This window comes from Haliotis rubra, unplaced genomic scaffold, assembly GCF_003918875.1.
Source record: "Haliotis rubra isolate DU_JTF1 unplaced genomic scaffold, ASM391887v1 Scf52, whole genome shotgun sequence".
Lineage (NCBI taxonomy): Eukaryota > Metazoa > Mollusca > Gastropoda > Lepetellida > Haliotidae > Haliotis > Haliotis rubra.
In genome coordinates, this window is record NW_025767213.1 from 363,011 (window position 1) to 375,293 (window position 12,283).

The 12,283-nt window shown below is 41.9% G+C and overlaps 1 protein-coding gene across 3 annotated transcripts in view; it reads left to right on the top strand.

The window, feature by feature from the left end:
• LOC124292512 (fibroblast growth factor receptor substrate 3-like) overlaps nt 1–11,081 on the top strand; it is a 45,892-nt gene extending 34,811 nt beyond the window's left edge. For 2 of the 3 annotated variants that reach the window (XM_046729630.1, XM_046729632.1), the window contains one exon: nt 8,230–11,081. In XM_046729630.1, coding sequence (XP_046585586.1) covers nt 8,249–9,493 — 1,245 coding nt within the window. In that variant the 5' untranslated portion in view covers nt 8,230–8,248 and the 3' untranslated portion in view covers nt 9,494–11,081. Of the gene's footprint in view, nt 1–8,226 lie in introns of all 3 variants that reach the window. The other variant, XM_046729631.1, reaches the window with a different exon arrangement.
• The last annotated feature ends 1,202 nt before the right edge of the window (nt 11,082–12,283 follow it).

Here is a 12,283-nt window from a genome sequence, read left to right on the forward strand (position 1 = left end):
GAATAAAAAAACTATCGATGCAGCAATAGTATGTGTGACTATCGATAGTCTAGTAACTGATTTCTGTTGATAAATGGACCAGATTTGTTCACTTGGATTTAGAGTTATCCGCCCCTGTTACCTCTTAAACAAACTTGATCTGGGTTTCAAGTTTCTTGTCAGTTATTAGAAGAGACTGAAACTACTTCAGCTTGAATTTATTCCATATAAACTATACATTCATTTGGGAAATGACTTACAGTGAGACAATTCAAGCAGAAAACGAACTATTGCAATAGTGTTGCAATAGCTGGTCACAATAGACTGTCGCTGTTTCACCCTCAATTGTCACCCCTAGTGTACATAATATCAACAATTTCAATTTTCAATTTTAATAAGTGAGTTTGTTTGTTACTATAAAAATTATGTATATTCAGAGACTAAGCGTTAGTCTATCATGAGATATGCAAAGGCTATCAGGCAGTCATAATCTAAGGACTTTAATGTAAACAAAAGTAATGGCATAATCAAAAATATAAATGATTTTTCCAGTTACTAAATTTTGAACAGGTGAATACAGTTAATGACTCAGAGTTGGGTATTCATGTTATGGTATCTCAGTGGGCTAGATGGTACTTGTTACCCTGCCTGGCAGTCAGCATTCAGGGGATCACACAAGGTCTGGTCAGCTCAGAGTTGGGTATTCAGGTTATGGTATCTCAGTGGGCCAGATGGTACTTGTTACCCTGCCTGGCAGTCGGCATTAAGGGGATCACACAAGGTCTGTTCAGCTCAGAGTTGGGTATTCGGTTATGGTATCTCAGTGGGCCAGATGGTACTTGTTACCCTGCCTGGCAGTCAGCATTAAGGGGATCACACAAGGTCTGGTCAGCTCAGAGTTGGGTATTCAGGTTATGGTATCTCAGTGGGCCAGATGGTACTTGTTACCCTGCCTGGCAGTCGGCATTAAGGGGATCACACAAGGTCTGGTCAGCTCAGAGTTGGATATTCAGGTTATGGTATCTCAGTGGGCCAGATGGTACTTGTTACCCTGCCTGGCAGTTTCGGCATTAAGGGGATCACACAAGGTCTGTTCAGCTCAGAGTTGGGTATTCAGGTTATGGTATCTCAGTGGGCCAGATGGTACTTGTTACCCTGCCTGGCAGTCGGCATTAAGGGATCAACACAAGGTCTGTCAGCTCAGAGTTGGGTATTCAGGTTATGGTATCTCAGTGGGCCAGATGGTACTTGTTACCCTGCCTGGCAGTCGGCATTAAGGGGATCACACAAGGTCTGTTCAGCTCAGAGTTGGGTATTCAGGTTATGGTATCTCAGTGAGCCAGATGGTACTTGTTACCCTGCCTGGCAGTCGGCATTAAGGGGATCACACAAGGTCTGTTCAGCTCAGAGTTGGGTATTCGGTTATGGTATCTCAGTGGGCCAGATGGTACTTGTTACCCTGCCTGGCAGTCGGCATTAAGGGGATCACACAAGGTCTGTTCAGCTCAGAGTTGGGTATTCAGGTTATGGTATCTCAGTGGGCCAGATGGTACTTGTTACCCTGCCTGGCAGTCGGCATTAAGTTATGGTATCTCAGTGGGCCAGATGGGATCAGTTGGCATTAAGGGGACAAGGTCTGTTCAGCTCAGAGTTGGGTATTCAGGTTATGGTATCTCAGTGGGCCAGATGGTACTTGTTACCCTGCCTGGCAGTCGGCATTAAGGGGATGAAACAAGGTCTGTTCAGCTCAGAGTTGGGTATTCAGGTTATGGTATCTCAGTGAGCCAGATGGTACTTGTTACCCTGCCTGGCAGTCGGCATTAAGGGGATGAAACAAGGTCTGTTCAGCTCAGAGTTGGGTATTCAGGTTATCGAATCTCAGTGAGCCAGATGGTACTTGTTACCCTGCCTGACAAGGTCTGTTCAGCTCAGAGTCTGTGTACTGTCAGTGTTTTGGTCATGTTACCCGGCAGCATGATGTCCCAGCTTCCTGTTAAACCAGCTTTAGTCTTGACACAGCCACACCCTTCTTCCGCCATCATGTTTCCGTGGCAACAACTATGTATTTGGATTCCATACAATACAGTCATGGCAGATGTCAATATATCATAATCTACTGTCAACAATTCCACCTGCTGAATGTCTAATAGACTCCTTTGTACCATAGTCGCCGTAATGGCTGACACATTCATTATTAATAACAGTGTTGACAATAAAATATGAAAGTCGAGGGATCCTTATCATAACACAGATATTATTAGTTACAGTTTTTGCTCTATAAATTAATTAAGATTACCGTGCGTATTTGTCTCGTACACAAAGCCGGAAATAGCAATCAGCTGTGCACACGTTTCCCCGCGAACAAGTTCAAACATGCACAGTAATATAACGGGATGAATTCTATTGATTGAATACTATTATTTAACCCAAAGAAATATATCCTAGCATTGTGTAATAGTTTTTATGTAAAATATATATAATCAACACTAAGGTTATACGGACCCTCATGGACTTGGTAAGCACGTGACATGGAACGAGGCGGTAATCAGTTTGTGATTGTTGAATGGGGTAAAATAAGCAAGCCAGTTTGTTGCTACAATAAATATGATATTTAGAGAATCTATATTATGCATTTTCTGTCAACTACACTTCGTTTCGATCCGTGAGTAGACACAATATATATGACAGTGAATTCTTTGAATAATGTGGACCAAAGTTATAATTATTGGTAACTGCCAGTTGTCTGTGTTTGCCGCGATTAGGACCCCATCGCGGGGGATCGACTTATGCACGAAACATACCATTTTGACACTGATTTTAAGGGTCAAGTTTGGGGGTCGTCTTATCCATGGGGTCATCTTATAGACGGTCATATACGGTAGATTAAGATTGAGGGCCCTACAAAAATGCCAGTACCGTTTAATGTCAGGGGCTCATACCTGGCTTAATGTAAGACATTCTGGTTCATTAGTTAAGTGAAAATGGGAGTCACTTGTCACCTTTCAAAAACTAAATTAGTTGTCAACTGTGCAGAAGAGAACAAACTTAGTTCTAATATAAGTGTCCTCATGCATTAGCTATAATAGTTCTGGGGCAACCATACATGGGGGTAGACTAAACTGTAATTCTTAACCAAATAAAATCAAATCTTTTTTTAATTGTTACTAGGCAACTATATGCCCCTTCTGGACTGCTGTGTGTTTTGTAAAGAAAAATGAATTTGCATAAAAAATTATGAAGATTACGTAAAGATAGTCTAGAAGTAGGAGGCACTAATCGAAGTGGAGCGTTTAATACGGCAAGAACAGCTGATGGCTTGTGATGTTATTAATCACTACTGATCAGGGTATGTCGTGAGTGACACACTTAGGTCATGATGACCTAATCACGGGGACGTTCTCATTCTGTTATGACCCAGATGATATGACTGTTCAGTAGTCTATATACAACAGCACATGAATCAGAAACACTGGTGAATGTGTGTCAGTGTCAGTGTTGGAGTGAGAATACGGGTTATTATTCCCTGCTTTCATCATGATAGCTGTAGCTCTTGATTGAGTGTGCTCTCAATAGCGATGCCCTTTTCATCACGATTGTGTTTTGTCGTTATGATATTAGGACTATTTCAGGACACTTGCTTAATCATTTTTGCAAGTGTCAAACATGATAGGGTTTTACTGGTGCTAAATATCATGTCTTTTGAGCTTGCAAGTAATATAGCTCACTTAAGGATGCCAACGGATTTGGTTGCTTCAATCAAACAAGATGGTTGGATAGCCTAGTGGTTAAAGTGTTAACTCACCACTCTGAAGGCCCCAGTTTGATTCCTCACATGGGTACAGTATGTGAAGCCATTTTCTGGTGTCTCCAACAAGGATATTGTGGAAATATTGCTAAACATATAGTAAAACCAAACTTTCTCACTCACTTTTATCAAAAAGTTTATTTTAACATGTTCCCTTCATCTTGCAGTTACATGTGCCTGAAATTTCAATTCCTGTAGGAAATTCACTAAAACTTCAGAGTGTATGTCGTTGATTCAGCCTAAGATTTTGAGTATATTATGCATTATATTTTATCATTGAAATCCCCAACTGTAATACATTAAGATGGTGTCATATTTTCAGTTGTTGAGACTTGATTTCCCTGGCCAATCAAATTTTGCATTTCAAGCAAACTGTATGTCATGAAACTGGTCATTACAAGGGAAGTTACAGAGAAATTATACACCAATCATAGGATTACATGGTGTAAGTGAGAGAAGGCACTCAAATCTGAAAGTAGAATTCACAAGTTGTCATGATTTCTTCTTGACATTATACACTGAAGGGTTCTGAGCATACGCAGGGATATAACCAGAGCAACATTAAGTGAAGTTAACCATTTTGCACCTGCATGGTAGCCCCATGTACCTGTCTTGAAGCCTGGACTCAAAAATGTACGCAGGTAAAAAGCTCCATTGTAGTCGCCCAGCAGAGAGTGAGTGAGTTTAGTTTTACACCGCTTTTAGCAATATTTCAACAATATCACGGCGGGGACACCAGACATGGGCTTCACACATTGTACCCATGTGGGGAATCGAACCTGGGTCTTCATCATGAAAAGCGGATGCTTTAACCATTAGGCTACCCCACCGGCCCTCAACACACCAGAAGGGCAGGAGACAACTGCGTGGTTATAATGTCCTATTATTGATTTGTCTGCTGGTGTATTCAGCTATGACAATATCGATGATTATCAAGGACACGTATTGTTTGTAACATACACAGTTCAGATGACATTAGATACCACAGTGAGTGGAGTTGTCAAGGCCATGTTATATGTACAATAAAGTTTTGTCACAGTTTCCAACTAATTATCTCCAAATGTGAGATAAATGCTTTATATTTTCAATTGTGCCTTTTTATTTACATATGACAGAACCAGCTGGTACTAGTTGGTTGTTTAGTTTGTTGTTTAAGGCCACACCCAGCAATATTCCAGCTATATGGCGGTGGTCTGTAAACAATCAAATCTAGACCAGACAATCTAGTGATCAACAGCATGAGCATCAATGTATGCAATTGGGATATAATGACATGTGTCAGCGAGTCTGACCACCCGATCCCATCAGTCACCTCTTAAGACAGGCATGGGTTACTGAAGATCAATATTCTAACCTTCATGGGTAGTTGTCAAGATAGTATTGTTACGGGTTCTCGAACTAGTTACATGTAAACAGTAGTTTTGCATATGATATGTTGAATACAATGTGAGCATACTCTGAAGAAAGGGACCCAATGTTTGGAAAGAAGGACACACCTTTTCTGATTTGACACTCTGAAATACCTATATCTATATAGAAGACCTATATCTATTTATTGATGCTCATGTTGTTGATCACTGGATTGTCTGGTCCAGACTCGAATATATACAGACTGCCACCATATAGCTGGAGGTGAGGTGAGGTGAAATGGGGTTTAACGTCATACTTGAGAATATATTGCTGACGCTCTAACCAACCACAATAAACTTACTCATTTTTAGCATGCTTTTTGACACCTGAAGTTCACACACCTGATGTTGAAAATTAAAGAACAGTTGATTATTCTCTTGCCTCTGAATGTTGTGGAAAACATTGTTGATTTTAACCTAAACTGCATTCACGTCATGCCACGGCTTACAGAAAATCAGCATATGCTGAAGACTGGAATGGCCCAAAATGAAGTGACCAGACAAGTTAGTGTCCATCGTAACACGATCCCATCTCAATGGAGATGTTTTCAATATAATGGGAACACAAGAGATTTGCTTCAGACTGGCCGTCCACGCATGACGTCACGTCAGCAAGACAACCACATTCTGAGTATTCGATTCAAGACTACCAGTTTGACTGCTTGGACCATTCCTGGTTACGTCCGGTCAGTTCCAGTACTGTAGAGAACCGAGTGATGGAGCATCCGGGCCGCGAAGGCCTGCAATATGTCCAATTTTGCTCCAAAATCACCGACAGGCATGTCTTGCCTGGTGGAGACAGCATCTACGGTACAGGAGACAAGATGGGAATGGTGTTTTCTTCACTGACTAGTCGAGATTTCATCTGAACAGCTCAGATGGCAGGGAAAGGGTGTACAGATGGCGAGTTGAAGTGTATGCTGACGCATGCATTGTTCAATGTCGACAGTTTGGTGGTGGTAGCGTTATGGTGTGTGTGTGTGTGTGTGTGTGTGTGTGTGTGTGTGTGTGTGTGGTGGGGGGGATACACATTTCATTGTTGGACACAATGTGTCATTGTCAATGGCAATCTAACAGGTCTGTGATGCAGGGATGATGAGATCTTTGGGCCTCATTTGCAGCCGTTCATTCAAGGACAGAGACGTAACTTCACGCTTCAGCAAGATAATGCCCGTTCACAAGCCGCTCGTGCTGTGATAGCTTTCCTGAGATATCAGCCTGCATTAACACAATGGTTGACATTCGATACTGAATTTGACTTTTGACACCACCTCTGGTGCATGTCACAATGCTTAGTGTCAAATCATACAGATTTCAATAATATTTTGTCAACAGTTAAACAGTTATTAAGGGATACACCACACATTGTGTTATTATTGTTTGGGTGAGACATTCCCTGGTATATAGACTGTTGAGGTGAAACCTTCCCTGCTGTATATAGACTGTTGAGGTGAAATCTTCCCTGGTATATAGACTGTTGAGGTGAGACCTTCGCTTGTATATAGACTGTTGAGGTGAGACCTTCCCTGGTATATAGACTGTTGAGGTGAAACCTTCCCTGGTATATAGACTGTTGAGGTGAAACCTTCCCTGGTATATAGACTGTTGAGGTGAGACCTTCGCTGGTATATAGACTGTTGAGGTGAAGGTGCCCTGGTTCCTGGTATATAGACTGTTGAGGTGAAACCTTGTAGCTGGTATATAGACTGTTGAGGTGAGACCTTCGCTGGTATATATGAGGACTGTTGAGGTGCTGGTATATAGACTGTTGAGGTGAAACCTTCCCCTGGTATGTAGACTGTTGAGGTGAAGACCTTCCCTGGTATATAGACTGTTGAGGTGAAACCTTCCTGGTATATAGACTGTTGAGGTGAAACCTTCCCTGGTATATAGACTGTTGAGGTGAGACCTTCCCTGGTATATAGACTGTTGAGGTGAAACCTTCCTGGTATATAGACTGTTGAGGTGAAACCTTCCCTGGTATATAGACTGGGTGAAAGCGTAGTATATAGACTGTTGAGGTGAGACCTTCCCTGGTATATAGACTGTTGAGGTGAAACCTTCCCTGGTATATAGACTGTTGAGGTGAAACCTTCCTGGTATATAGACTGTTGAGGTGAAACCTTCCCTGGTATATAGACTGTTGAGGTATATAGACTGTTGAGGTGAGACCTTCCCTGGTATATAGACTGTTGAGGTGAAACCTTCCCTGGTATATAGACTGTTGAGGTGAGACCTTGGCTGGTATATAGACTGTTGAGGTGAGACCTATAGACTGTTGAGGTGCTGGTATATAGACTGTTGAGGTGAGACCTTCCCTGGTATATAGACTGTTGAGGTGAAACCTTCCCTGGTATATAGACTGTTGAGGTGAGACCTTCCCTGGTATATAGACTGTTGAGGTGAGACCTTCCCTGGTATATAGACTGTTGAGGTGAGACCTTCCCTGGTATATAGACTGTTGAGGTGAGACCTTCCCTGGTATATAGACTGTTGAGGTGAAACCTTCCCTGGTATATAGACTGTTGAGGTGAAACCTTCCCTGGTATATAGACTGTTGAGGTGAAACCTTCCCTGGTATATAGACTGTTGAGGTGAAACCTTCCCTGGTATATAGACTGTTGAGGTGAGGTTGTATATAGACTGTTCTTTCCCTGGTATATAGACTGTTGAGGTGAAACCTTCCCTGGTATATAGACTGTTGAGGTGAAACCTTCCCTGGTATATAGACTGTTGAGGTGAAACCTTCCCTGGTATATAGACTGTTGAGGTGAAACCTTCCTGGTATATAGACTGTTGAGGTGAAACCTTCCCTGGTATATAGACTGTTGAGGTGAAACCTTCCCTGGTATATAGACTGTTGAGGTGAGACCTTCCCTGGTATATAGACTGTTGAGGTGAAACCTTCCCTGGTATATAGACTGTTGAGGTGAAACCTTCACCATAATATATCTGTATTGACCAAATCTGATGCATATATGTTTAGGATCCCTATATGGAATCTGTTGAGTCACTAATATTCTGTTTTTGTTGCAGGTGACTAGGATTGCCAATAATGGGCTGCAGCTTCTCTCGTAGTCGTAGTGGAGATCTGAATTCACGCGTCTTCCGTGTTTACAATGTTGATGAACAAGGGCAGGAACTGAACCCTGGGAAGATCGAGGTCAGCGACACTGAGCTCATCCTCATCCAGAAAGGCAAGGAAGCCATCCGATGGCCGCTACGATGTCTAAGGAGATACGGTTTTGACGCAGAATTGTTTTCCTTTGAGAGCGGGAGACGCTGTCCCACAGGTGCTGGTATTTACGCCTTCAAGTGTCGTAATGCGGAGGCCTTGTTTAACACAGTCCAAGACTGCATCCAGCGAGCTGGGCAGGAAGACAGCAGCCGGGTCAGTCATAACATCCTGCCACCATCTAGTCGCCCCAACAGCCGGCCGCAGAGCATGGTGGACACGCCGACAGATATGGACGGAATATTCATGACCAACAGGACTGATTCCGTCACCAGTAATGGCAGTGCTCATCACTATATTAACGGCACTATAAACAATGACTTGCATGAGTACATCAATACGGGAAGCACGGCGACGCGACCGGGGTGTACAAGCATGGACAACGCAGCAGCATTGATGGACTTACTTCATAATGGCCCCCTGCCCCCAGCAGAGCCCGATCACCCACAAGTGACGTACGCTGTGTTAGACCTTGAGAGCACAGAGAACCTTGCTGAAAATCTAGGTGAAGATGGTGATGTGATTCGGAGAGACAGTGGTGCAGGAGACTCGCGGCATAGTCTCAGTATCGGAGGGGCAGGAGCTGTTGGTGTGGATGACATTGGAGCGGTCTCCCCAGATGGTGATGAGGAAGGGGGTGCTGCATGTCCTACATATGTGAATGTTGTTGCTGATTGCCCACAGACAGTACATGAGAAACCCATTCCTAATGGAGCAGCTGTCAAACAGCAGTCAGAACCTAATTATGCAAATTTGGACCTGGGAGAAAACTCCCCGCCTCCTAGGTCTCGGCATAAAGAAATTTTGAAAGTGAACTACATTACCCTGGATCTGAAGAACCAGCCCATGGACAATGGAACCAACGGAGCTAGTGCTTCGCCAACATCACCCACCAGTTTTGGATCCTTCCCAGAATCCCCATGTCGAAAAACGGACAGTTACGCAATGATTGACTTCAATAAAACTGCAGCTCTGCTCATTGCTGCCAAAAACGTGGACGATAGCCGAGGCGGTTCAGGCGGAAGGAAGACACGACACAACAGTGTCATAACAGACATGCCATAACATTGCTCAGTCAACCCATGTGCCATACCACACCCACATCTGGAGGGGAATCCGAGTTCATGCTTTGGGTGTTAACATACCTATGGTACACATAATACTACAGTATTTTGATAAGTTCCTCGGTGGATATTCAGTGTATGTTGTTGACAGACATTTGTCAGATTATCTCGTCCCCTGGCGCCCAGGACGAGAACCTCTGTTGTCACTCCAGTGTATGTGGTGATTATAGTATTTATGATGTGTCTATAGTACCTGCGCTTATTGTGTTTATACCGTCTCCTTAGTATTTATACTCTTCATATTGCATTTATGCCTTGGCCATGGTATTTAGGTATACTCATTTTGCATTTAATTCCTACCTATGAAAAAATACCTTGGTCAAAGTATTTATACTCTGGCCATAGGATTTATAGGCAGGCCATTGGATTTATATTCTGGCTACAGTATTTATAGCCTGGTCATAATATCTATACTCTGCTCATAGTATTTATATCCTGACCATGGTATTTATACCTTGGACAGTATTCATACAATGAACATAGTATTTATACCATGTCCATAGTATTTATACTCCATTAATAGTACTTATACCATGTCCATAGTATTTATACTCCAGACATAGTATATATATTATGACCATAGTATATATACTCTAACTGTAATATTAATACTCTGGACATAGTGTTCATATTCTGGTCATGGTATTGATACCCTCTTCATCGTATTTTTGCATTTGAAACTGCATTTAATGTTTATTTACCAGTCATAGTTTTCAGAAGTACGACTGTTATCCACTGCTTTTCTTCAGCTGCTATCCTGTAGCCGTGTACAACATCCAACCAGCTGCCGATACCATCTGTGTATTAGGGATGAAACCATACACCAGTGCATCTGTGCATCTTGAGTCTCATGCAACACTACAGTACCCAGTATGTTTTTTTGCCTCAATCGATACAAGACGATACTCTTACCGAAATACATACCACTCATTTTCTGACACCACCCACCCCCAGAATGTTTTTTAGTCAAATATTGCAAAAAGAAATTATTAGCTTTTGAAGTTTAATACATTTACACGTTTCTACAGCTAGCTGTGGACCTGCACTGAAATATTTATGGTCAAGAAGTTTCCTAGCGATTTGACATGAGTAAAGCTGTCACAAACACATAGTATCATGATGTATGAGATATGTATTGTATCATGCCCCTGCTGTATCATTTCACCCCTACTATGTATACACTAAGTATTGACACTCGGTAAGAAGTATTCAGTATTTACACTCCAGAAGTATGAATGTCATGTGCTCCAAATGAAGTACAAAGAATGTCATTCTCTTTTCACAGAGGTTACTCAAGTCATATCTACCTCTGTTCTAATATGGCCCTTTAATGGTGTGAGTGTTCAGGATTCGTGATTGGTTGCAATCAGATTTTGTTGTGCAGCAACGTTGTTTCAAAAGTGATCATTCGCAAGGCCTCTGTAATTTCCGTATGCTTCAGGAAAACTAGAACCTATTCCCCTGTGTGATACGCAAACGTTTCTTCTAGACAGATCTCAGTCATGTAATGGCGGATCAATAGCGTCTCCATTGCCACATTTGCTTGTATTAGTCAAGTTGGATCTAAGTTGACGTAACACGTGTTCTGATTAGATAGAAAGAAGGGAGATAATTTGTCTTGCGATTTTTTGCCACTAGGGGATGTTACGAGTATTAGAACAGAGGTTCGTAGGAAGATATGACAAGTGACCTCTGTGGGAAGAGAATGAAAGAATGTATGCTCCAGAAAATGTATAAATGAGTTGTACTCTTTCTGTAGTATTAATAAACTGAGTGTATTTTATCAGGCCAACAGGTTCTGCACTGCTCCCATGATATCCCAGTTGCATAGATAGTTGCTCCTGCTGTCAATCTCTAGATTTTCTGGACCAGATTTGATTACAGAACGCTGTTGTATGGCTGGAATACTGCTGAAAGTGGTGTTAAGCAACAGGAAAACAAAACATGCTCTGTTGCAGGCTGTTGTATTTGTAGCCTTGATACATTGTGGTTGTAGTTATATACTCTGGTGTATATTGAGATGATATTTTCCGTTGCTGGAGTGTAAATACAAGCTACTTCTACAGGCTGTGTTACATATGGCAGTTATAAGCTGATAGCTGCAGTTTACATCTGTTGTTATACCCAGGGTTGTAAATACACTCTCCTAGTGCTAGTACCCTGATTGCCGAGGATGCAACAGGAGGCTTGAGCTGCTGCCATAATGGGACATACAGCCTTACTGAAAGAAGATATCCGAGAATATAAGTAACATTTTACACGCTTTCATGTTTGTAACTCTGACATGTCAGGATTGACAAGTGTATTAATAATATAATTCAACTTTGGAAAAACATGACAAGGATGATATATTGTTGCCATGACATGATATATGTGATGTTCTGTGAGAGATTAACTGACGCTGGTAAACCACACATCCTTGTTATTCTGTTCTTTGTGTTCTCAGTATTTATCTTCCCTTCTTCATCCCAATAATTATCGATGTTGACAAACATGCCCAAATTTTCTTCTCTTTTTCATATACGTCTTCAGTGTTCATAGTGTTCATGCAGTCCTCATGTATGGTTTGAGTGAAGAAATTGTTTTGTTTTTAGCTGGTACTGTTTTAATTGTTACTGCCATAAAGATCAGTGTCTTGTAGTGCCTTGAACAATGACATTGTAGCCATGGTAACTCCATTCATCATGCCATACCCAGGGACCCCAACAGTTTAACAACTGCAAGAGATTGG